This window comes from Oryzias latipes, chromosome 3, assembly GCF_053564925.1.
Source record: "Oryzias latipes strain Hd-rR chromosome 3, Olatipes_Hd-rR_3.1".
NCBI lineage: Eukaryota > Metazoa > Chordata > Actinopteri > Beloniformes > Adrianichthyidae > Oryzias > Oryzias latipes.
The window spans coordinates 32,017,950-32,044,409 of record NC_136239.1 but is presented as its reverse complement, the minus strand read 5'-3'; the positions used below and the strand labels follow the sequence as shown (position 1 = coordinate 32,044,409).

Genomic DNA, 26,460 nt, shown 5'->3' with positions numbered 1-26,460 from the left:
AATTGCACCCCCACGGTAAACGTGTCTTGCGTTGCACCTCAACCCCCCCCCAACCGGTCCGCGGTAAACGTGTCTTGCGTTGTACCGGTCCGCGGTGACAAAAAGGTTGGGGACCACTGCCCTACTCCATCCCTGGTAGGGGGTAATGAGCCCTTGGCGATGGCGCCTTTGTTCCCAGGGTGCTGGCTTCCCGGGCACGGCAGCTCTCTGTTCACACAGGGAGAGGGATCCCTGAGCTTTTTGGCAAGAAAAAGAGCTGGGGATCACATCACACCTGAGCCGGGGTGTGTCTGTGTCCCTGTGGTGTGGGTTCTGGTCCTTGCCCCTGAGCATTGGGCCTCGCCAAATTTCCAACAGTGGACGAGCCTGGTCGGACCATGTTTACAACACCTCGTGTGGACCCCCTCTTCTCCTGGATGTCTTCCTCCTGGGCGGGGGCGGCTGGCCCCTGCCTTGCTCCTTCCTGGACCAACTGCGGGCCGGGTGGGTAGCTGCCTGGAGCACAGGGCGGGTCTCCCTTGGGGGTTCCTGGGTCGTACCTGGGGTTGGGCCAGGGGGATGCCCAGAACTCGCTGGGCCCTCACTGCACGGTGGGGGGGCTGCTCTCCTGGTTGAGCTGGAGCTGCACTCTCTGTCCCCCCCCCCCATGCCTCCCTGCTCTCTGGGGGCCCCGTGGGCGGTCCTGCTGGCCCTGGCCTGCGTGGGGGGTGTGATCACCCGGGGGGCAATGGCTCTCAAACTGCTGCCTTAAGGGCTCTGGGGGGCTCTGGCTGCCGCAGCTACTGTGGCGGGGGTCTTGGGGGGGATGTGGGGATGGCTGGGCACCTTCCCTCCTTCTTTTTACATACCATCATCTATTTCAGAAGAACATAAACACTCACTTGAACACAGGTGTTAGCTCACCTTTGCACAAATATTTTGCTTGATTGAATGAAATATTTCACACTAGTTGGTTTGAAGGCATATGTATGGGTGTGTGAACGATATTTGTTTCGTAATTTTAATCATATTAGGTGTGCAGTCCGATGTTGTCAAGCTTAACATGTCCACCTTGTCATAGTGAAATATGATTTAATATAAAAGCATTCATAATACATAAGTTAAACAGTACAAAGTCTACTTGCTAACTGAATCATGTTGCTAAGTTAAGATCCACAATGTGCTTCATAAATGCTAACATTAACCAAAAATGTCCACCCTGTCAGCAAACCTTCTTTGACAGGGTTGACATGGTTCATGACAGGAAGGACATTTTGATAGTTTATGGCATAAAACTAATAGTGTTACATCCTACTGCAGCTCCTACTGACATTTTATAACTTAAATTTCCCCTTGTGGGATTAATAAAGTATAATTGAATTGAATTGACTTGAATAACAATAACAGTTTATAACAGTAAAGGTTGCTTGCCGATAGAATGAAGAAAAAGCATATGAGATTTGTCTCTGAGCATATTGGCCACATTTCAGACACCTCCTTTTGCCGTCTCAGACCGTTTTGGGTAGTATCACAATGAACAACTACACAGTATGAGTTCACCACAGATTTCCAGGAGAGGCTACTCCATTTTAGGTGCCATGTTTTCAACATTAAATGGCAGTGTGATGCCTACAGGAAGCTTGAAGCACAATGACTCCCTCTTGCATATAGATTTTAGAGAAAATTACTCGTCCGAGTACAGTGAAGAAATACAATCTGTGCATTTTGGAGGTTCAAATAAGCAGGCCAGTCTGCACACTGGAGTGCTTTACATCACTGGTGAACAAGCACCACATATCTTCTGCTTCATATCAACCTCCAGAAGACATGACCCTGTTGCCATCTGGGCCCAGCTTGATTTAGTTCTGAAGATACTGAGAGAACGTCACCCACTAGTTATCATACTTCATTTTTTCCGCAACAGGTGTCATGATTGCCGCGAGAGTTCTGAATGACCCAAACGCTGGAACTCGGAATAAGGCTTGGACACAACGGTAAGTTTTACGAGTTTTAATGGAAGACAGAGGTTGAAGAGGATTCTTCCCAGGCGAGGAGCGGCGGCTGGCTGGAGGGATCTTGAAGAGGATTGCCAGAGGAAGGACTGTGGCGTCCGTGGACTGCGACCACGGGAGTTTCCAACAGGTTTTCTTTCCTGAAGCAGAGCGAGAGACACAATGAGCAAAGCGTAACGAGACTAGAGTCATGAACAAGAGTTTGACCAGACTATGCACCATAGGAGGAACAACGAACTGGCACCGGCTGAAGATCCAGGAGGAGCTTATGAAGGCAGAGAAGATGGGGTAAGTAGATCCAGCTGGTCGCGACCAAAACAAGAAGGAGGGGTCGACTTCCACTATGAATTGTTTCGAAACGTCCGGTTGTATGAGGATAAGCGCAGAAACAAATAAGGTCTTTAAACGTTTGAAGGCGTCCTCAGCGGCTGAGTTCCAGATGAAAGGTCGATTGATGGAGGTGAGTTGCGTGAGAGGGGCTGCTATACTGCTGAAATTGCAAATGAATCGACGATAGAAGTTCGAAAACCCCAGGAACTGTTGGAGTTTTTTACGGGTTTGTGGTGTCTCCCACTGCGCGACTGCCTCGATTTTAGCGGAGTCGGGACGGATATTGCCTGCTTCGATGATATACCCCAGGAAGGGAACAGAGGACACATGAAACTCACACTTCTCAGCTTTCACATACAGCTGATTTGCAAGAAGCCTTTCTAGGACCAGACGGACATGATGTTCGTGTTGAGATTCGTTGGGAAAGAAAACGAGAATGTCGTCTAAGTACACGAAGACAAAGCGATCCAAAAAGTCCCTGAGGACATCACTCACCAGACGCTGAAAGACAGCGGGGGCGTTAGTAAGCCCAAACTGCATGACTAAATATTCAAAATGGCCCAACGGAGTGCTGAAAGCCGTTTTCCACTCATCACCTTCACGCATTCGTACTAGGTGATAAGCATTTCTACGATCTAGCTTAGTGAAAATTTTAGCGTGTTGGACCGAGTTGAAAACTGATTCTAGTAACGGCAGAGAGTATCTATCCTTGACGGTGATCTGATTTAATTCCCGAAAGTCAATGTACGGCCGTAACGTCTTATCCTTCTTCTCCACAAAAAAAACCCCTGCACCGACTGGAGAAGAAGACGGACGTATATGACCCAGGGAAAGAGCCCCCTGAATATAGTTCTCCATGGAGATTTTTTCAGGACCTGAAAGATTATATAATTCACTCTTAGGGAGGGGGGCCCCATTAAGTAATTCAATGGAGCAGTCGTATGGCCGATGTGGCAGTAAGGCACAGGCACGTGATTTACTGAAGACGGAACGAAGGTCATGATAACAGGTGGGAATGTTAGACAGATCAATTTCTTTTTCAGGCCCTGAGTCAGGTATTTTGGTGGGCGGAACAGCTGACTGCAGGCAGTTAGCCATGCAGAATGTGCTCCAGTTAGTGATGCGCGATGAGCTCCAATCGATACTGGGATTATGCGTCTGTAACCAGGAAAACCCGAAAATAAGTGGGGTCTGGGGGCACTGAGTGATGAAAAAGTGATGGTATTCCCGGTGGTTACCAGAGGTAAGGAACCGGACCGGTGCGTTTAGTAATACGTGACAGCTGTTTACCCCCCAAACCCGCAGCATTAACAGCGTTGTCAAGAACTTCGACAGGGAGAGAGAGGTCATGAGCGAGCCTCTGATCCATTAAACTATGCTCAGCCCCAGAATCAACGAGAGCTTAGAATTCATGAACTTGGTTCTGACTGCAGATCTTGACAGGAACGAACAAAAACTTGGAACTTGAAGAGTTACAGAATCCCCCCCCCCCCCCCCCCCCCCCCCCCCGTGGCCTGTCACTTAACGGGGGCTCTGGAGTTTAAACGAACACTTCATCGAGAGACCTGATGACCCGCCTGCCCACAATAAAAGCATAGCCCCTCATCACGGAGTTTCTTTCTTTCCTCAGGAGAAAGCTTAGAATGACCTATTTGAATGGGTTCTTCAGGTTTCAAGGTAGGAGCATCAGTGTTGACAGGAGCTGCAACCGGAAGAAAACGAACAGGAGAAACAGGGGACGGAGGTGGCTTACGTCTCTGCTCCGAGTAGCGTTCTCGTAGGCGGATGTCAGACCTCAGAGCAGCCGTGACAAGTTCTTCGAATGAGTCAGCCTCCGGCTGGGTACATAGGTGATCCTTGATGCGTTCATTAAGAGACTGGTAAAAAACTCCCTTAAGTGCAGGGTCCGGCCATCCAGCTTCGACTGCTAAGATCCGGAAGTCAATGAGATGTTCGCTTACCGGGCGGTTACCTTGTTTGAGACTCAGTAACCGCCGGGTGGCTTTTTCCTGCTTTCGAAGTTGGTCGAAGACGAGGCGGAATTCTCCCAGAAAGCGTTCAAAAGGGAGATGCGTGATGGGATGGGCGGCCAGGAATGCTTGAGCCCATTGAAGAGCTTTACTGCGGAGAGAGTTCACGATTAACGAAATGCGACTGTGATCGGCTAGATAATACCTGGGGGCTTGTTGGAAAATCAGTTCGCATTGAAGTAGGAACCCTCCGCAGGCTTCAACGTCACCGTAAAAAGGTTCCGGCTGTAGGCGAACATTTTCCGAGGTGACAGGTGGAGCGGAAGTGGCATTGTTGCCGGAAACAGCGGATGGAGCTGCGGCTGCAGGATTTGTAGTTTGGCCGGTCAGATCCAGTAGAGAATGCGTGATGTCGTCGAGGCGGCGGAATAATTCCTGCTGGGCAGTAGACATCTGAGTTAGAGCGTCAGCTTGGCGATTTAATAGGTTACCTTGGAATGCTATGGCATGACGAAGCCCTTCCGGGTCAGCTGGGTCAGGCGTTGGGCCAGTTCGTTCTGTCATGATAGCCTCGAGAGTTCTGAATGACCCAAACGCTGGAACCCGGAATAAGCCTTGGACACAACGGTAAGTTTTACGAGTTTTAATGGAAGACAGAGGTTGAAGAGGATTCTTCCCAGGCGAGGAGCGGCTGGCTGGAGGGATCTTGAAGCGGATTGCCAGAGGAGGGACTGTGGCGTCCGTGGACTGCGACCAGGGGAGTTTCCAACAGGTTTTCTTTCCTGAAGCAGAGCGAGAGACACAATGAGCAAAGCGTAACGAGACTAGAGTCATGAACAAGAGTTTGACCAGACTATGCACCATAGGAGGAACAACGAACTGGCACCGGCTGAAGATCCAGGAGGAGCTTATGAAGGCAGAGAAGATGAGGTAAGTGGATCCAGCTGGTCGCGACCAAAACAGGAAGGAGGGGGGAGGAGGGAGTAGCTGTCCAGTCATGACAACAGGCCTGCAACACAGTATCGACAAAAAGGAAATTTCTTCTACCTCTCAACAGAACTCTACAAGTATGGGTTCAAACAAATAACATTGAATTTCCTTGAGGCTAGTCATGGCAAGGGGGCATCAGATGGTGTGTATTGAGCCCTCAAGAGTTCGGCAGACTGGATTGTAGCCCATGGAGGAGACATTCCTGATGCCCAGAGCTTGTATGAAAACCTGAAAAGCCTGAAGACATCTGTTGAGCTGCTCTATGTCCCAGAGAGTGATATTGAATCCAAGACTGAGGTACCTCCAATAGCTGCCAAAAAAAAACTGCTTTGAGATGTGTCTCAGTGATATTTTTGTTGTGGTTTTCTTCAAACCAATCATTCTCTCCTTAAAACAACATTTTTCTTCTCATTTTAATATTATATTATAATTAATCTCTACATTGTGACCATGTTTACAACAGTTGATACTTCTGTGTTTTGAAAAAGGACCCTATCACTGGAGATGGTCACTATCAAATCCAAGTCCCTCATTGGTCACAGTTCAGCATTCTTCGTGATTTGCAGCCAAGTTCAACCGGTTGAACTTCCAGGGCGCAATCAATGTACGCTCGTTTTGTTTGTAGAGCCCGCAACCGGACTTAAAAACTTGTGTGGTGACACGTGAACACAAGTGCTCTGAACGCGGAAGCCAGAAATTTGGGTTGGCAAATGTTTACATCGACTTTTCATTGAAAGTGGCTGCTTGATCGCAAGTCGATGCGGCCGGTGTTTAGGCACATTCACTGGAAACGGTCGCTCAAACGTGCTTTTTGAGCTATTCTTATTGTTCTGGAGTCCTGCATAGGGATGGTTTCGCTGAAGTGGTAACTGCATTCTTTCAACAATGAAAATGTTTTCTCTTTTTCTTCCAGGTTCAGGATGATTGGATGTATGTCACCATGGTTATTGACCGGATCTTCCTGTGGGTTTTTGTTCTTGTGTGCATCCTGGGAACAGCTGGCCTCTTCCTGCAGCCTCTTTTACTCTGGGACGATATTTGATTCAGTTCCATCAAACTATTATAAACTGTTCAAATACACACTACCTGTTCAATAAAAGATACTGTTCATGGAAAAAGGGGGAAAGGGTTGTCCAATGGTAAGTTTTTATTTTTCTATTGCTGGTTGGGTTGGTGGAATCCTTGTCTTATCATTTCCTCCTCATTCTACCAAGAGACCAACCAACCACTTCTGCCCATTGGAAAAACAAAGATTGACTGGAAAATGAACCTCTTGGCTCGTCAATTCCATCGACCATCCTTGAAAAAGGTACTGCTGTGCTGAATGACCCCCCCTGCATAAATCCATCCATCTGTCTAAGCCATAATTTATCCAGCAGTCTGAGTTAAGTTATGGGGCTGCTGAAATGTCACTTGTATAAATGAAGTGCAAGAAGTCAAATATATAATGCAGCACTTCCTATTCTGTTTACATAGAAAACACCCGCAGTGGCAGAAAAAGAACTCTGAGCGGGGTTTTTTTATTTTTTTAACCACTATTCTAGAACATGGCTTTTTTTTATGGGTGAATGTTTACCCTTTAATTTACCAAATTACAGCCTCCAAAAAGAACAGAATTGAATAGTTTCTTAGATTTATTATTTATTTTCACAAGTTAGCAAAACTATCTGTGTGATTCCTTTATTAATACATATGGTGCGAGTGGTATTGGTTGAAACTTTCACCAGATATCTTTGTTCTTAGATTTTATTTAGAAAAGAAAGTGCAATTCTTGCAGATTTTGTATAGTGACAAATTGTTTGCCCTAATTTCATTACTATCTAAATAATTTTCTTATTAGCTAATGCACAATTTTCACAAAGGGACTAAGTAGCTTTCTGAAAATATAAATTTTATTTCCATGATCTAATTACAATGTATTTAATCTACTCTGAAAATTTTCACGACTGTTTGTGCATGCATTGTCTGCTTGCAGTTAATTTATAAAAAGTGTGGGAGCTTGACCAACATGCATTTCTAACAGCACAGCATCCACCTAACACAATAAATGTGAAGTTAAATGGAGAATCTCATATTTTTTGTTGGGATATTGGGAAGTCTCAAAGGCACCTTATGGGGATTTTGACCCTAAACTTGTTTTAAATTTGTGGTTTTGTTGCAGCATTGACCACCATCATCTTAAAATGTTAATAAATATTAGGTCAACCATTGCTAGATCTTCACGAACTGTAAATGCAGGAGAAACTATGCTGGTTATTTGGAGCCCTTGGAGTATGGAAATGTACACATATTGTCTTAATCCAGCCCTTTAGCAGGATATCCATGTGTTTGTAGCAAAATCTCTAACCCTTTGAAGTCTAGCTGTCAAACTAAATCATTACACTACACTGGCACATCCCGAACAGCTAGAATTTCTTTAAAAAGCTGAATTTTTAGTACTGGTCATTTCTAAATGTGAAACAGTATTAGGGACCAAGCAGAAAGCCAGTATAATGATTGATAGGAAGCAGCTTTTATTTTACCCGCAAAGATACAAATGAAGTACACCTGAATAACAAAACTGTTTTCAAAGGAACAACTCAGAGTGTTAACCAAAAAACCAACTGACATGACAAACAGAGCCACCAAAAGGGTCTGATCAGCCCATCCGAAATACAAAGGGGTAAACAAAGACTAACGAATGTGGAACTTTTTCATTATATTCTATTTTTAATACAGCAACCTGTACTTAACATGCAAGGATTTAAAAATGTTCTAAACATTGCAAATTTTCCTTCATTTAAAAGGCACATTTATTTGATTATTGCCTATTTTTATGTTCTATTGGCAGATTTAATACAAATTTTAAAAGTGCTATAAATAGGTTGTTTTATGTAAAAGTAAGCTACTCTGTCTAGCCTTTCTGCAATGGTATTGTCTTTTATCATTAAGGAATGCTAAAACATAGTCACATTTACCTGCAATGTTCACTAGTTCTGAAGGTGTTCAGAATTTTAAAAAAAGAACCTCAATGGAGAATGTTTCAAATAGAAAGAACATTTGATGCAAACAATGTTGTGCTGATGCAAATTGTAAGTAAATTGCCAATAAAGTTAAGTTGTTTTCAAAAATGTTAAAAAAGGAAGCAAACAGAGCAGTGGCGCCTCCAGAAGTTTTTCATGGGGGTGGCCGGTAGGCCACATTAAATCTTGGGGTGGCACACAAAAACCATGAGCTAAATTTTTTAAATTCATTCTACTAAACGTAGTAAAACAACCTTTAAAAAACCAACAGAAAGTTAAATGCCTACTGATTTTTTTCTAAAACATTAACTTATAGTTGATACTACTATAAATTCTAGTAGATATTATTAGGCCAGTGTTTTTCAACCATTTCTGAGCCACGGCACACTTTAACCTTGACAAAAATCCTGCGGCAAAGCAGCAAAAAAAAATGTAAAAAATTTTTTAGAAAAAAAGGAGAAACTCATAGTCTGTCTTGATCTACAGTCCCTCTGCAATCTCACATGCATTTTTGTGATAATTGTGGCAGAAAAAGCTGATGTAATAAAAGTTAAGTGAAAAGATTCAAAAACTGTTTGATGTGTGTTCCTTGTTGTTACAAGACGTTAAGAGGATAGACTCATTGTGCGCTGAGACGCTGTCACTTTAACCCAATGCATCATGGGAGATGTAAACAGCCGCCAAACGCAAAAAGACTAGGGTCTCTGAGCTTCATTGTTTTGTTCACTTTTCACGGTCTGACACCAGATTCTGTGGAAAGCTACACCACTAAAGATGAGCTTTATCTGGTACTTTTCTTGGAACTGAGCGGCTTTATGAGCAGAATCAGAACAAGGAAGTGAAGACTTTAACCACTTCTGATTGGTCAGACTGATGACATGTGATTAAGCCTCCTAGAATGATTGGTGGAGACAGTAAAAGGGGCGGGACCTTTCAGAAAACAGTTAAAACTGCAGCTATATCGGGGTACCGCCATTCTTATCAAAATGTTTTTAATAGAATCAAATAAACACAAAGAAAAAAGTATTTACGATCTTTCATATTCCTAATTTCAAAGTGTTTTATCAGGGGCTGTTTGGATGAACACAAAGCTGATATCCTGGATGGAAAATGTTTTAGATCAGTTAATGACGGTAATTTCCCACGGCACACTGGTGCGCTGCGGCACACTGGTGCGCTGCGGCACACTGGTGCGCTGCGGCACACTGGTGCGCTGCGGCACACAGCAGCAGCAGCAGCAGCAGCAGCAGCAGCAGCAGCAGCAGCAGCATGCTACCATCACAGCTTATTTAACATTATGAACTAATATACAACAATAAAACACAACACAAACTTTGTGTTACAGCAGAGCAGACAGACACACGAATCATAACTAATGTTACAAGTTAAGGCAGAGCAAACATTTAAGAATAAATATCTTAAAAATGACGTTATTTGCAATATTTGGGCCTACTTCAGTTTTGGTCATGATAGACCAAACAAGAGATTTTTCTTCTGCAACGTTGTTGTTGTAGGGCAGGTAGCATTCGAATTTAGAAAACGTGCATCTAGCTATGCGATAATACCCTTTTCTTTGTCTCTTTTCTCCTCTTCTTCTCTTTTCTTTCTAAATTGGGCACCAATTTTGACCTTTTTTGTCCATATTTCAGATGTTTTTGCATTTAGCATAAATGTCCTGACATAGGTATCAAGTCTGTTGACTAAACCAACTCTCATTTAAGTGAAGAATTTTTTTTGTTTTTCCATTTTTCTATTTGGGCATTTCACACCAAAATAACCAAAAAAGCATGATTTTTTTATACCTTTTTATACCCGCAGCGCCCCCCCCCCGTTCGTCAAACATTTCCAGAAGGAGCGCGTGCAGCTGCACCCAGGGGCGCCAATTCGCTACATGGCGGCGCAATTTTTATTTTTTCATCAAGCACTGAGCCGCGGCCCGCGACCGTTGCCCCCCTGGAAGAAGATCCAGCCAGGTTTGCGCATGCGTTTTGCGCTCCGTGCTCACCTCTCAGCCTGCATCCTTCACCCCGCGCCCCCTCCCTTCTCCTTCTTCACCCCGCGCCCCCTCCCTTCTCCTTCTCACACACATTTGCGTCTACTTCTCAAAGACAGGAGAGAGCGCAGCTGCGGGGCGGGGGCTCCGCCAGGTTTCAGGCTGTTACAAACTCTGTGATATAAGTAAACCAATAGTGGTGCATAAAGTATTTTACAAGAGCTGAGCCGCTGGCGCCGCCCCTCCGTCATTTTTCCGCCCCGGGCGATCGCCCGTATGGCCCGTGCCTAAAACCGCTACTGCTTCTAGATTTGTATTACATCTGAACCTGACCGTAATGATAAACATCCAGCAACTTGTAGCTTCATGCTGCTTCATGGTTTTGCCCACCCCCCTTTCTATAATCACCCTTCTATCTCCCTCTCTCTAACATCCCTCTCTCTTCTTCCCTCCTTTGCTTTTCCGTCCGGTCCAACACAAATGATTTTCAAATATGATTAGAAAGAATAAAGTTTGGCCTCGATTACAAAAGGGGTTTATTCAGACATACCTCTGGTTTGTCAGAAGATTCATAACCTCTATTGTTAAAGTAAAATAGGTCAAACACAAGAGGCCTTCAGCTCTCATCTGTTTACCCAGCTGTTGGACAGGACAAGTTAGAAGAAAAAAGATGTATAATTCAAATTTATCTTAAACAATATATGTCTGGAAAAAATGTGTGTCCTTATGAAGCTTGTGCACATATATTACCAGGCAAGGCACATATCAAACAAGTGATACATTTAAGATCCACAGACAATACATGTCGCAATGCAGTATCGGCTTTGCACATATCACAAAATACGGGAAATGGTAACTACGGAGGACATGCATCAGAAGTTTACACTACAGATACTACAGGAATTTTACCTTCTTCAGTATCTTTACTCCAGATATTTCCAGATATGACTTCAGGTCATATTCGGAACATGGATATGACCAAACTAAGACATAACCAGTATCTTCTGCCCGGATATCTTCAGATATGCTGCCTGTCTGGAAATGCACCAGAAATGGTCCAGATTCTTTACATAGTTAAGAGAGTATCCCCAACAGATATTTATGGATTCTGGCTCTTTTCACGCAGTGTGTTCCAACATGTTTGAGATGGAACAAAGTGTTCCAATGTGTCCTAAACTGTAAACAGGGAAGAGGTTAAAGGTGAAAAAGTCTTAATAAAAGAAGGACAAAAAGTACACCAAGGTTATCAAACAAAATTTACTTTTCTGGGGGAAAAGTCATCTAAGAAACTATTTTTTGGAGTTTTATGACAATTTAAATGTTTATATTCCATAACTTGAGGGATACATTAATTCCCAGTTAATTGTTTATCTTGGTTAAAATTCAAATAAGCATTTTAAAATAACATTGTGTTACATTAAATAAAATAATAAAGATAAATTGCCAATTTAAAATGTAGATCTTAAATTATTCTCCAACAAAATAATTTTACTAAATAGTGAAGAAATAAAATATATTGTTATTTAAAAATAATAAATAAACCAACAATCAATGAATCATTAACCTTCTTTGTGAAACTTTCAGCTTCAACAATTGTGACTTGAAATGTGTAAAAATAACATTTCTAAGATTTTCAAACAGAAATTGCACCTGTTTGGAAAACTTATTCTAACAAAAAGGGTCCTTTGCTTCTTTGCTTGGGAGTAAAAGTATCCCGCTCCAAAAAAAATGCAATCCTTAATCTGTTTAGGCTAATTTTCCTGGACTTTGAACGCACATTGTCTCAGTTCTGAACACTGACGAGAAGGGACCACAAGTGCTGGATAGGAGCAAAGCCAGAGGGATACAGAATCACTTTAGTCCTATAATTCGTCATCTTCAATGAAGACAGTTTTGATGTAAAAAAAAAAAAAGAAGAGGGACATTTTTGAAGAAGAATATGATCTCCAGGAGAAGTTCATCAGGAGTTTTTCTCTTTTTTTTCTGTGATCTTTTGGTCGTGGGGAATTGGCCAGGCAGGCCGAATTTTGGTTGTTCCAATGGAAGGAAGCCACTGGGTGAATATGGACATCATGATCAAAGCTTTCCACCTCCGAGGACACCATATTGATGTGGTGCGAACAAACAAGAGCTGGTACATCAAGGACGACGCCCCACACTAGCAAACCGTCACCGTTTCTGTCGCCAAAACCTTCGATAAGGATTTCATCAATCCAATCCTGAAAAAAAATGTTGCCAACAAGAGGGGAAAGACCTCTATCATGAGCTTTGTCAGTTTGCAGATTGAAATATTTAGGGCCTTGTTTGAAATGCACGGAATGATGTGTAAAATGGCAACCACCATGTTGGAGGATAAAGAACTGATGGGGGTTCTAAGGAGGAAAAAATATGACCTGGTTCTGACTGATCGGGCATGGGGAGCAGGGATAATACTGGCTCACACTCTTGAACTACCCCTAGTCTACAATGTGCGATGGGTTACGAGTGGAGAAGGGCATCTGACTATTACACCATCTCCATTATCTTACATTCCAATGACCGGCTCAGGACAGAAAGACAAAATGACTTTCATACAGTGAGTCAAGAACCTCCTCTTCTATGGTACCTGCGAAATCCAGGACATGTTTTTCATCTGCCCCCAGTACCAGACTGTTTGTAATCAATTCTTTGGCCCCAATGTGAAATATAATCATTTACTACAGGGAGCAGATTTGTGGCTCATGAGAGTGGACTTTGTGTTTGAGTTTCCCCGTCCCACCATGCCTAATGTTGTATATGTTGGTGGTTTTCATTGTAAGCCCTCTAAGCCACTTCCTGAACATTTGGAGCAGTTTGTGCAGAGTTCTGGAGAACATGGAGTCATCATCATGTCACTGGGAACATTTATTAATGAACTTCCTGATGAAAAGGTGAATAAGATCGCTGCAGCTTTTGCTAAACTGCCACAGAAAGTAATCTGGAGTTACAAAGGCAGCAGAACCTCCACTCTGGGCAACAACACTTTAGTGGTGGACTGGATGCCTCAGAATGACCTTCTAGGACATCCAAATATCAAGCTGTTTGTGGCTCATGGAGGAACTAATGGAGTCCAAGAAGCCATTTATCACAGAGTCCCAGTTGTGAGTCTGCCAATATTTTACGACCAATATGACAACCTTCTTCGTCTTCAAGCAAGAGGAGCAGCTAAAACAATTACAATAGCCACATTGGACAAAGAAGACAGCTTCCTGAAGGCCATACAGGAAGTCCTGACTGAACCCTCCTACAGGATGAACATGCAGAGACTCTCCAGGCTGCACAGAGATCAGCCAGTGAAGCCGATGGACAAAGCCCTCTTCTGGATAGAGTTTGTCATGAGACACAAAGGTGCTGCTCACCTGGTTACTGAGTCAAACAAGATGCCCTGGTACTCCTACTATTCTGTAGATGTAGTTGCATTTTCTTTTGCAGTTGCTGCATTTATATATTTTTCCCTGTTTGCATTTCTGAGATGGATATGCCTTGGGAAATGTCTGAGAAGAGAAAAACAACTACAGTCAACGAACAAGATTGGTTCACACCAAGCTGGGCTCAAACAAGAATAATCTCTTTTTAAAAAGATCAGTTCTGCTGTCTAAAGAGTTTAGAGATTCTTCTGGCACAAGAAGATAGATAGAAATAGAAATATATTTGCTTGTGTTCAATCTTTAATGGAAGAGTGCTATATTATGATCAATCAAGTTCATTTTGAAAACTCTGTGCAAAAATAAAAAAATTTCACTGCCATTACATTCACTGAAGGTTTCATTTTATTCAAGTCCAGAAAATTCTTTAATATTTGTAGTTCGTAATGCAGAGGAACTATCCCTAATCTAACATGCATAAAATCCTTTAGCATAACAGTGACATTTTTTAATGAATACTTGTCCTGTCCAACAGATGAGAGATGAGGGCTTCTTGTGTTGGACATGTTTAAATTTAACAATAGAGGTTATTAATCTTTAGACAAACCAGAGGTATGTCTGAATAAACCCCTTTTGTAATTGAGGCCAAACTTTATTCATTCTAATCATATTTGAAGATCTTTGATGTTTGGACTGGACGGAAAAGGAAAGGAGGGAAGAAGAGAGAGGGATTTTAGAGAGGGAGGGGTAGGAGGGTGATTATAGAAGGGGGGGGGGGGTAAAACCATGAAGCAGCATAAAGCAACTGGTTTCTGGATGGTAATACTCATTACGGTTAACGCACTCAAATGTTAAAAACACACCTGTTGGCACCAAAAATGTTAACATGTCAACATGTACACAACGCAAATACTGTTCACACACGCATACTTATGCCTTCAAACCAACTAGTGTGAAATATTTCATTCAATCACGCAAAGTATTAGTGCAAAGGTGAGCTAACACCAGTGCTCAGTGAGTTTTTATGTTCTTCTGAAATGGATGATGGAATATAAAAAGAAGAAGGGAGAATGACCAGTCATCCCCACACCAAGACCCCCCGCCGCAGCAGCAGCGGCAGCCAGAACCCCCTCAAGCCCGCACGGCAGCAGATGGAGAGCAACCACCCCCCGGGTGGTCAATCCCGCCACCCAGGCCAGGGCAAGCAGTACCGCCACGGGGCCCCCAGAGCCAGAGAGCAGGGAGGCATGTGGGGACAGAGAGTGCAGCTCCGGCCCAACCTGGAGAACAGCCACCCCGCTGTACGGGGATGGCCCAACGCGGGGCCCCGCCCCAGAAGAGTGCCCACAGCCCCAGACGAGCACCTCCTCACCACCCAGGAGTTCTGGGCATCCCCCCGCCGCAACCCCAGGTACGAGCCAGGACCCCCCAAGGGAACCCCGCCCTGCGCTCCATGCAGCCACCCACCCGGCCCACAGTTGATCCAGGAAGGAGCAAGGCAGGGGCCAGCTGTACCCGCCCTGGAGTAAGACATCCAGGAGAAGAGGGGGTCCACAAGAAGTGTTGTAAACATGGCCCATAGATGTAGTTGCATTCTCTTTTGCAGTTGTCCAACCTGTCATGGTGAAATATCATTTAAAATGAACGCATTCAAAATATATAAGTTACACACACAGGCCAACCAAGAGCTGGAGACCTCCCTTTGTTGCCTGGCAGATTGAAATTCCACGGACTGGTCCAAGTATTTGGTGTGGGTCGAGTATGCTCATAATACTCATCCCTCTTCTGCCACAGGTTTGTCTCCGTTTGAGGCCGCCCTCGGGTACCCACCATCACTGTTCCCCTCGCAAGAACTGGACTTGGCAGTGCCCTTGGTGCAGGTCCATCTCCGTAGGTGCCAGGACATTTGGCACCAAACCAGGGCTGCTCTCCGTGGCACAGGTAAGTGCACTCTCTGTCCCCCTTGGCTGCACCAAGAGCAGCCAACTGCTGTGGCGGTTAGCAACCGTTCTGCCAACCGCCACTGGGTGATGGGACCCACCTATCAGCCAGGTCAGAGGGTTTGGTTGTCCTCGCGGAACATTACTATTCAGGCCACATCTCGCAAACTCGCCCCCTGTTACATGGGACCCTACACCATAGACAAAGTCATTAACACCTCCTGTGTCCGTCTCCGGCTCCCTGCAGCCCTCAAGGTCCATCCATCTTTCCACGTTTCACAGATCAAGCCTGTTTTGGACAGCGCGCTTTGCCCACCTTTCGCTTCCCTTCCACCCGCCTGGGTCATTGAGGGCGCTCCCGCCTACACTGTCAGTCGTGTTTTGGACGTCCGACGCCGGGGTCGTGGCCACCAATTCCTGGGGGATTGGGAGGGTTACAGTCCAGAGGAATGCTCCTGGGTTTCCTGTTCCCTCATCCTGGACCATACCCTCATTGACTACTTCTACCGTGCCCACCTGGATCGGCGTCCTGGACCGCGTGGAGGCGGTCGTTGAGGGGGGGGGGGGGGGTACTGTCATGGTGCCTCTGTCAGACTCCTCCCCCTCCAGCTCTGCTCTACTCCTGATCACCGCCAGCTGTCGTCACTCAGCTCATCACCCTCTGCAGCTCCATTATTCTAAGCCAGTTCGTTGCCCCTTATGGAAAACCACTTCACGAGTGACGTCAGTTGGACCCTCTGCCAAGCCTCTTGGAAAACCTGAAGACCTCTTGGCCTACGCTAACCGTGCTAACGCTTCCAGCCACGCCACAAGCCACTGTCCAGTCTGGACCTCTTCTAATCAAAGCATAAAACCATCCTGGAAGAAATAAATCATTTCTTACCTGCCACTTACCTGTCTTTATTCTGGGTTCTAGCACCTGTGTTCGCCACGCTCTGAGAATCATGACAAGCAGAGTCGATAAATGAGCCGGGTTCATTTTTTTAATTTTTTTTTTTTTTTTTCCCCTTAACTTGTTCTGTCCAACAACTGAGCAAACAGATTAGAGCTGAAGGCCTTTTGTGTTGGACAGGTTTTCTTATCACAAAAAGAGGTTATATAACTTCTAAAAACCAGGGTGCAAATTTGTGCAATGCCCTTTTTGTTACTTTATTATTTTTTATTTATATGTTACAATTAGTGTGTGGGGGGAGAGGGGAAGAATGTGAGAGGTTGGAAGGGGCTGGAAGAGAGTAAAAGGAAGAGAGGTGAAAAAGTGGGGGATACAAGCACCGATTTGAAGAAGTTATTAATTTAAGCTGTAACAATTATACCAGATCTGCTGAGACGACAAATATTACTTCCAAAGGTGAAATTCTGACATGAAGATGAGCGCAAGATACACTGTAGGTTAGGAGGAGGGATGAAGCAGACAGGGAGCAGTGTGGCAGTGTGCACATGGGGGTGGATATACATGCATGCTGCCAGAGTGAACCGTGTGATCATAAAGGGAACCACATCCTACCCAGCCCACCCAGCCAGGTGCAGATGAGGCCCCCCCGGCGCCGAGAGGCATTGGCGAACCCGGGGTCTGGGCCTCCAGGCCACAGGACAGGCGTGCTTAGCCGTACCAGGCGGCAGCCATGGGGGCCACCGGACACCGAGACACGGGCGAAGGACGAGGCCAGGGCCCCGAGAACCCATGAACCGCCCACCACCCAGCCGACGCCTCGTCTCCGCAAGCCAGCCCCGGCACCCAACCCAAGCTGTGTTCATTTTTTCCACAGTCGTTTCTTATCATTACAATTATCAATATCATTACAATTACAGTAATTACAATTATCATTGTAATAACTGCAAAAGCCCTTCCATTGGCCTCATGTCCCCGCTGGTCTCCTCCCGGATGGCACCTTAGCTGATTGGAGCCGCCGGCAGCAAGTTCCTGGCGAGATGTTACGCCTCTCCCGGAGCACTCCACTGACGGCCCGGTAGACGTCGGTCCGCCCCCTGTCCATTACCGCGCAGGCCTCCAATGCCTGCTTAGGCAGCAGTGGAACCGGGCGGTATGCCCGTCCCGCCTCCGGCCGTCTCCGTACTCCGGCGGTCTGCCCTTGCTGTCCGCGAGGTCTGCCGCTCGTCATGGGAGCTGAGCTGGACGCCGCAGGTTCTCTCCGGGCCCCTGGCCAGGTCTGAAGCACCGCCAAGGCCACCCGGATCCACCCCCTCTTCCTCAGAAGATGGACTCCTCGACGGAGGAGCTGTGCCTGAGGATGGTCCTCTCCACGCCACTGCGTCCTCACCTTTTTGTGGTCTCCTCTGCAATCCCACTTCTGACACCATATGTGACGGGGTCCCGCCGAAAAAAGGATGCAGAGGAGCCAAGGTGAGGAGATTCTGTCTTTATTCAGGACACAATAGCTCTACGCAGGGCCACACAGCACGCGACACCTCCGTCTCAGTCCTCCATTACTTCCTGTGATGCTTCCTTTTGAATAGTGCGCCCCTCCCATTGGGCGTGGCTCTTAATAATCCTCCAGGTGGCATCACAGGAATCTATATTATACATTAAATAAATAAATACACCAACAATAAAATATGGTGTGCCCCCCCCTCGTCATCTGACGGTGCCACACCATCACAGGTTAATTAAGCTAAATTAAAAAAGATTGGTACACATTTTGTGTCACAGCAGATTACTTGATAAAACAAGTCATTTTGATCACGCAAATTTTATTTTCATAATGCTATTGAACATTTTGTGCACGTCCCTGACATTGCTGTCCACCCTGTCATTTTGGAATGATTGTCTCTTTTTCAAAAAACTAATTTTTTAATAGACATCACAACCAGCATTTTGTCTTTCTTCACTGGAGACTGAAACAGTGGCTAGTTGCAGAGTAAATATTTACACTTTTGTTTAGTAATTTTAATCATATTAGGTGTGTAGTCAGATGTTGTCAAGCTTAACATGTCCACCCTGTCATTGTGAAATAGGATTTAATATAAAAGCATTCATAATACATAAGTTAAACAGTACACAGTCTACTTGCTAACTGAATCATGTGGCTAAGTGAAGATCCACAATGTGCTTCATAAATGCTAACATTAACCAAAAATGTCCACCCTGTCAGCAAACCTTCTTTGACAGGGTTGACATGGTTCATGACAGGAAGGACATTTTGATAGTTTATGGCAACAAACTAATAGTGTTACATCCAACTGCATTTCCTACTGACATTTTATAACTTAAATTTCCCCTTGTGGGATTAATAAAGTATAATTGAATTGAATTGAATTGAATAACAATAAATAACAGTTTATAACAGTGAAGGTTGCTTACCGATAGAATGAAGAAATTGCATGTGAGATTTGTCTCTGAGCATATTGGCCACATTTCTTACACCGCCTTTTGCCGTCTCAGACCCTTATGGGTAGGATCACAGTGAAAAGGGAGACAACAACTAAAGAGATTGAGTTCACCACAGATTTCCAGGAGAGGCTACTCCATTTTTAAGTGACATTTCACACTGGAGTGCTCTACATCATTGGTGAACAAGCACCACATATCTTCTGCTTCATATCAACCTCCAGAAGACATGACCCTGTTTTATTTTATTTTTTTATTTAACCTTTATTTAACCAGGAAAGTCCCATTCAGATTAAAAACCTCTTTTACAAGGGAGCCCTGGCCAAGAGGCAGCAAAAGATTACAGACATAGACAACAAACGCAATTACATTCAATTATAAAAACAGTTACATTTAAAGAAGTTGACCTCAAGTGCTCTCAGTCTGACATTAAAATCATTTAAAGAGATAAGTTCAGGGAGCTTCCAGGTTTTTGCAGTGTGTTCCATGAAGTGGGAGCAGCGTGACAAAAAGATCTTTTTCCCAGTTCTGTGCGGACAAATGGAACACTGAGCAAGTGTTGATCATTTGAACGCAATGAATACGAATCAACATTTCTCCTCGTAAGTAATTCACCAATGTAGGAGGGAAGCAGTCCAAGCATGGTCTTGTAAATAAAAAATGTACCAGTGTCCTTGCCTTCTTGTGGACAAAGATGACCACCGCACACGAGAGTACAGTTCACAGTGATGTGTTAATGCTCTACAATTGGTGATAAACCTCAGAGCAGCATGATACACAGAGTCTAATCTGTAAAGACAATGAGTTGAAGCATTCATGTACAAAAGGTCCCTGTAGTCTAAAACAGATAAAATGTTGCTGTCACAAGCCGTTTTTTTAACCTCGAAAGAGAAGCAAAGCTTATTTCTAAAAAGAAAACCCAATTTCAGTTTTAGTTTCTTCACAACATTTTCAATGTGGGACTTGAATGTCAAGAAATCATCAAGTAAGAGCCCAAGGTATTTGTACTCATGTACTTGCTCTATAGCATCTCTGTGAAGAGTGAGAATCTTAGGGAGATCTTCTGGCACCTTTTTGGTATTAGAAAAGAACATAAATTTGGACTTTTCAGCATTTAGGACAAGTTTCAATTGCAGAAGTGTAAGCTGCACATTATCAAAAGCGTTCTGCAAAGATTCAACTGCTTTTGCTGGAGTTGGTCCAAAGTAATAGATAATTGTGTCATCAGCATAAAGATGAATATTAGCATCTTGAAGATTTTGTCCTAGTTCATTAATGTATAAAATGAAAAGTAGAGGTCCTAATATTGAACCCTGTGGCACCCCCCTGTGGACATTTAAAAATTCAGAGGACAAGCCATCACATCTAACACTGAGTCCTTTCATTCAAGTAATTTCTAAACCAGGAAAGCACAGTATTGGAGAATCCAAAACAGCTAAGCCGATACATTAAAACCGCATGGTCCACAGTATCAAAGGCTTTAGACAAATCAATAAAAAGCGAAGCACAATGTTGCTTTTTGTCAAGAGCAAGAAGTATGTCGTTGACGGCTTTTGTAGCAGCTGTGATTGTGCTGTGTTTCTTCCTGAAAACTGATTCCAGCATGGAAAGAAGTTCAATAATCTTTAAATAGTCTTTTAGTTGATCACAAACAAGGGATTCGAGAATTTTTGACAATACACACAAATTTGATATGGGTCTATAGTTAGATAGGACTGCTGGATCACCTCCCTTTAATACAGGACAAACAAAGGCAGATTTCCAAATAGCAGGTATTTCTCCACTTTGGATTGAGAGCTTAAAAAGTATTGTAAGGGGCTGTGCCACAAAATCAGCTGCTGCTTTCAGAAAAAAAGGTTCTATCGAATCTGGACCAGGAGGTTTCCTGGGATCAAGCATCCTAAGTGCCTTATGCACTTGCTGCACCGTAAGAAGAGTTAAGTTTAAGGGGTCCCCAGAGGAGAGTGGAGGATCTGGGCAGGAAGTATTGAGTGCAGCACCTTTTTGATTAAAAAAGGTGCAGCACTCAAATTGCCATCTGGGCCCACCTTGATTTAGTTCTGAAGATACTGAGAGAACGTCACCCACTAGTTAGCGTACTTCATTTTTTCCGCAACAGGCCTGCAACACAGTATCTGCAAAAAGGAAATTTCTTCTACCTCTCAACAGAACCCTACAAGTGTGGGTTCAAACAAATAACATTGAATATCTTTGAGGCTAGTCATGGCAAGGGGGCACCAGATGGTGTGGATGGAGCCCTCAAGAGTTTGGTAGACTGGATTGTAGCCCATGGAGGAGACATTCCTGATGCCCAGAGCTTGTATGAAAAGCTGAAAAGCCTGAAGACATCTGTTGAACTGCTCTATGTCCCAGAGAGTGATATTGAATCCAAGACTGAGGTACCTGCAATAGCTGCCAAAAAAGACTGCTTGGAGATGTGTCTGAGTGATATTGTTGTTGTTTTTTTCTTCAAACCAATCATTCTCTCCTTAAAACAACATTTTTCTTCTCATTTTAATATAATATTATTATTAATCTCTACATTGTGACCATGTTTACAACAGTTGATACTTCTGTGTTTTGAAAAAGGACCCTACCCACAGGTCACTATCAAATCCAAGTCCCTCATTGGTCACAGTTCAGCGTTCTTCGTGATTTTGCAGCCAAGTTTAACCGGTTAAACTTCCAGGGCGCGATCAATGAACACCCGTTTTGTATGTAGAGCCCGCAACCGGGTTTAAAAACTTGCCCAAAATTTGGGCTTCCACGTTCCATTGAAAGTGGCTTCTTGAACGCAAGTCGATGGGTGTTTAGGCACCTTCGGTTGAACCGGTCACTCAAACGTGCTTTTTTTTTCACGACTGTTTGTGCGTGCATTGTCTGCTTGCAGTTAATTTATAAAAAGTGTGGGAGCTTGACCAACATGCATTTCTAACAGCACAGCATCCACCTAACACAATAAATGTGAAGTTAAATGGAGAATCTCATATTTTTTGTCGGGATATTGGGAAGTCTCAAAGGCACCTTATGGGGATTTTGACCCTAAACTTGTTTTAAATTTGTGGTTTTGTTGCAGCATTGACCACCATCATCTTAAAATGTTAATAGATATTAGGTCAACCATTGCTAGATCTTCATGAACTGTGAATGCAGGAGAAACCATGCTGGTAATTTGGAGCCCTTGGAGTATGGAAATGTACACATATTGTCTTAATCCAGCCCTTTAGCAGGATATCCATGTGTTTGTAGCAAAAACTCTAGTCCTTTAAAGTCTAGCTGTCAAACTAAATCATTACACTACACTGATACATCGCGAACAGCTGGAATTTCTTTAACCTTTAATCTGAATAAGTTATTTATTTAAGCTTTAACAATTATACCAGATCTGCTGAGACGACAAATATTACTTCCAAAGGTGAAATTCTGACACGAAGATGAGCGGAAGATATCTGTCCATCAATACACTGTAGGTTAGGAGGAGGGATGAAGCAGACAGGGAGCAGTGTGGCAGTGTGCACACGTGGGGGTAGAGATACATGCATGCTGCCAAAGTGAACAGTGTGTTCATAAGGGGAACCAGATCCTTCCCAGCCCGACCAGCCAGACCAGTAGAGGGGAGGAGAAATCCCCAGGCCAGGAACGCCCCCGGCGACAGGACCCAAGCAACCCGGGGAGGGGGAGGGGGGGCGACCACCCACCCAGCCAGGTACAGAGGAGGCCCCCCTACAGGGGGCCCCCCGGCGCCAAGAGGCATAGGCAAACCGGCGTCTGGGCCTCCAGGCCACAGGACATGCGGGCTGAGCCGTACCAGGCGGCAGCCATCGGGGCCACTGGGCGCCGGACACCGAGATATGGGCCAAGGACAAGGCCAGGGCCCCGAGAACCCATGAGCCGCCCACCACCTAGCCAGCCCCAGCACCCGAACCAAGCCGTGTTAATTTTTTCCACAGTCATTTCTTTACCATCTGCTAAATTATCATTTTAATCACTGCAAGTTTGAAACTGAATTTGATGTTTTTTTTTTTTTTTAAATACACTATCACGAAAACTCAGTCACTGCACTTCCCTGTGAGGACTTGAAGCTCCCAGCAAATCCTTTCAGTTTGTGAACAATCTTGCATTCTTCGGTTGGGCAGTGCTGCTCCATGATAACACACATGGCAGCTTTTGCAGCTCCCCATAGATTAGAGCAAAGACAAAGCCCCCATAAAGAAAAAGAATTAGAATTTAACACCAGCTAATTCTGCAGGTTATTGAGTTTTGGAACACAACCCTGTTAGCATCTGAGAGCTGGAGATGACTCAGGGCCTTGAGCACTCAGCTGATTGTACACCGCCGTCCAGTGGACATATACCTCTATAACAGCGACCCAAAATAACTGCTTTTCTTGTTCCAACATGTTTGAGATGGAACAAGCTGTTCCAATGTGTCCTAAACTGTAAACAGGGAAGCAGTTAAAGGTGAAAAAGTCCTAATGAGAGAAAGACAAAAAGTACACCGAGGTTAACAAACAAAATGTACTTTTCTGGGGAAAATGTCATCTATGAAAATTTTGACACTTTATGACAATTTGAAAGTTTATATTCCATAACTTGAGGGATACATTAATTCCCAGTTACTTGTTTATCTTGGTTAAAATTCAAATAAACATTTTAAAATAACATTGTTACATTGAATAAAATAATAAAATAAAATGTATTGTAATCTAAAAATTGTAAAATAAACCAACAATCAATGAATCATTAACCTTTTTTGTGATAATTTCAGCTTCAACAATTGTGACTTGAAATGTGTAAAAATAACATTTCTAAGTTGCAGAAATTGCAGCCGGTTGGAAAACTCAGTTTTAACAAAAAGGGTCCTTTGTTTCTTTGCTTGGGAGTAAAAGTCTCCCGCCCCAAAAAAGTACAATCCATAATCTGTTTAGGCTTATTTTCCTGGACTTTGAACGCACATACTCTCAGTTCTGAACACTGACAAGAAGGGACCACAAGTGCTGGATAGGAGCAAAGCCAGCGAGATACAGAATCTCTTCATTTCTGTAATTCTTTGTCTTTAATGAAGACAGGATTGATGTAAAAATAAAAAATAGAAGAGGGACATTTTTGAAGAAGAATATGATCTCCAGGAGAAGTTCATCAGGAGTTTTTCTCGTTTTCTCTGTGATCTTTTGGTCATGGAGAATTGGCCAGGCAGGCCGGATTTTGATTTTTCCGCTGGAAGGAAGCCACTGGGTGAATATGGACATCATGATCAAGGCTCTCCACTCCCGAGGACACCATATTGATGTGGTGCGAACAAACAAGAGCTGGTACATCAAGGACGACGCCCCACACTACAAAACCGTCACCGTTTCTGTCGCCAAAACGTTCGATAAGGACTTCATCAATCCAATCCTGAAAAAGATTTTTGCCATCGAGAGGGGAAAGACCTCTATCATGAGCTTCGTCAGTTTACAGATTGAAATGTTTATGGCCATGTTTGACATGCACGGTATGATGTGTAAAATGGCAACCACCATGTTGGAGGATAAAGAACTGATGGGGGTTTTAAGGAGGAAAAAATATGACCTGGTGCTGACTGATCCGGCATGGGGAGCAGGGATAATACTGGCTCACGCTCTTGAACTACCCCTAGTCTACAATGTGCGATGGGTTACGAGTGGAGAAGGGCATCTGACTATTACACCATCTCCATTATCTTACATTCCAATGACCGGCTCAGGACTGACAGACAAAATGACTTTCATACAGAGAGTCAAGAACCTCCTCTTCTATGCTCTCTGGGAAATCCAGGACATGCTCTTCATCTGCCCCCAGTACCAGACTGTGTGTGATCAATTCTTTGGCCCCAATGTGAAATATACTCATTTATTACAGGGAGCAGATTTGTGGCTCATGAGAGTGGACTTTGTGTTTGAGTTTCCCCGTCCCACCATGCCTAATGTTGTATACGTTGGTGGTTTTCATTGTAAGCCCTCAAAGCCACTTCCTGAACATTTGGAGAAGTTTGTGCAGAGTTCTGGAGAACATGGAGTCATCATCATGTCACTGGGAACATTTGTCAGTGAACTTCCTGATGACATGGCAAATGAGATCGCTGCAGCTTTTGCTAAACTGCCACAGAAAATAATCTGGAGTTACAAAGGCAGCAGACCCTCCAGTCTGGGCAACAACACTTTAGTGGTGGACTGGATGCCTCAGAATGACCTTCTAGGACATCCAAAGATCAAGCTGTTTGTGGCTCATGGAGGAACTAATGGAGTCCAAGAAGCCATTTATCATGGAGTCCCAGTTGTTGGTCTGCCAATATTTTACGACCAATATGACAACTTACTTCGTCTTCAAGCAAGAGGAGCAGCTAAAATAATTACACCAGCCACAGTGGACAAAGACGACAACTTCCTGAAGGCCATACAGGAAGTCCTGACTGAACCCTCCTACAGGATGAACATGCAGAGACTCTCCAGGCTGCACAGAGATCAGCCAGTGAAGCCGATGGACAAAGCCCTCTTCTGGATAGAGTTTGTCATGAGACACAAAGGTGCTGCTCACCTGGTTACTGAGTCAAACAAGATGCCCTGGTACTCCTACTATTCTGTTGATGTAGTTGCATTTTCTTTTGCAGTTGCTGCATTTATATATTTTTCACTGTTTGCATTTCTGAGATGGATATGCTTTGGGAAATGTCTGAGAAGAGAAAAACAACTACAGTCAGCTAACAAGATTGGTTCACACAAAACTGGGCTCAAACAAGAATAATCTCCTTTTAAAAAGATCAGTTCTGCTTTCTAAAGAGTTTAAAGCTTCTTCTGGCACAGTTAAAGATCCAGTGTTTAGGCAGAAGGTGGAAGTCACACTAATAGAAATGTTTTTACTTGTGTTCAATTAATGGAAGAGTCTTTTATTAGGATCAATCAAGTTCATTTAGAAAACTTTGAGAAAAAATAAAAACATTTCACTGCCATTACGTACACTGAAGGTTTCACATTATTCAAGTCCAGCAAATGCTTTAATACTTGTAGTTTGTAATGCAGAGGAACTATCCTTTATCTAACATACATAAAATCCTTTAGCATAACAGTTACATTTTTTAATGAACAATCTTTTTGAGGGGCAATTTTGTCTGACACATCACTACCCCCAAGGTCAGGTCTGCTAGAAGACAGCTGGAAGAGTTTTATAAAGAGAGTAAAATAATAGTGATTCCATTCATTACAATGATGGGCACTTTTGCGATCATCTTAAGTGATGAACTCATTTTGGCGCTCAGTCAACATAAGTTTAACGTTTTGCAAAGACATCTACTCTGCACCCACACAGCTGCAGCATGTGCAAAGACATTGGCTGCCTGTTTCTCAGTAAACCTGTTTTGAATTTGTGGTATTGTTGCAGCATTGACCACCATCATCTTAAAATTATGTCTGCAAGGCGATGAAAATCATCACACAAGAGTCCTTTAGATCAGACTAAGTATAAACACAAACAGACTCCATATATTAACCTCTGCATTTAT

The 26,460-nt window shown here is 43.8% G+C and overlaps 1 protein-coding gene and 2 pseudogenes across 3 annotated transcripts; 2 read left to right on the top strand and 1 right to left on the bottom strand.

Moving 5' to 3' along the window:
- Positions 1-1,301: 1,301 nt before the first annotated feature.
- LOC144991004 (uncharacterized) lies at positions 1,302-9,416 on the bottom strand. Of its 2 annotated transcripts, XM_078944614.1 has the most exons (3): positions 5,153-9,416; positions 4,075-5,073; positions 1,302-2,131 (listed from the first exon to the last, which is right to left on the bottom strand). In XM_078944614.1, the coding sequence occupies exons 2-3, from the start codon at positions 4,853-4,855 to the stop codon at positions 1,872-1,874; spliced, it is 1,041 nt and encodes a 346-aa protein (XP_078800740.1). In that variant the 5' UTR covers positions 4,856-5,073; positions 5,153-9,416; the 3' UTR covers positions 1,302-1,871. The 2 variants fall into 2 exon arrangements, with proteins under 2 accessions (XP_078800740.1, XP_078800739.1); XM_078944613.1 differs by having other exon boundaries at positions 4,075-9,416.
- A 2,516-nt stretch (positions 9,417-11,932) lies between these two features.
- Positions 11,933-14,044, top strand: LOC101174638 (UDP-glucuronosyltransferase 2C1 pseudogene; annotated as a pseudogene).
- Positions 14,045-23,904: 9,860 nt separating this feature from the next.
- Positions 23,905-25,900, top strand: LOC101174392 (UDP-glucuronosyltransferase 2C1 pseudogene; annotated as a pseudogene). Its single transcript, XR_013654896.1, has one exon. The product of XR_013654896.1 is annotated as a UDP-glucuronosyltransferase 2C1 pseudogene (transcript).
- The last annotated feature ends 560 nt before the right edge of the window (positions 25,901-26,460 follow it).

Bases quoted from the DNA above. Each gene is read 5' to 3' on its own strand.
- LOC144991004 (XM_078944613.1), bottom strand. From the start codon at position 5,290: ATGACTGGACAGCTACTCCCTCCTCCCCCCTCCTTCCTGTTTTGGTCG. The intron at 2,132-4,074 runs GTAAGCCACCTC...GCTCTGCTTCAG, and splicing joins ACGCTACTCGGAGCAGAGAC to GAAAGAAAACCTGTTGGAAA.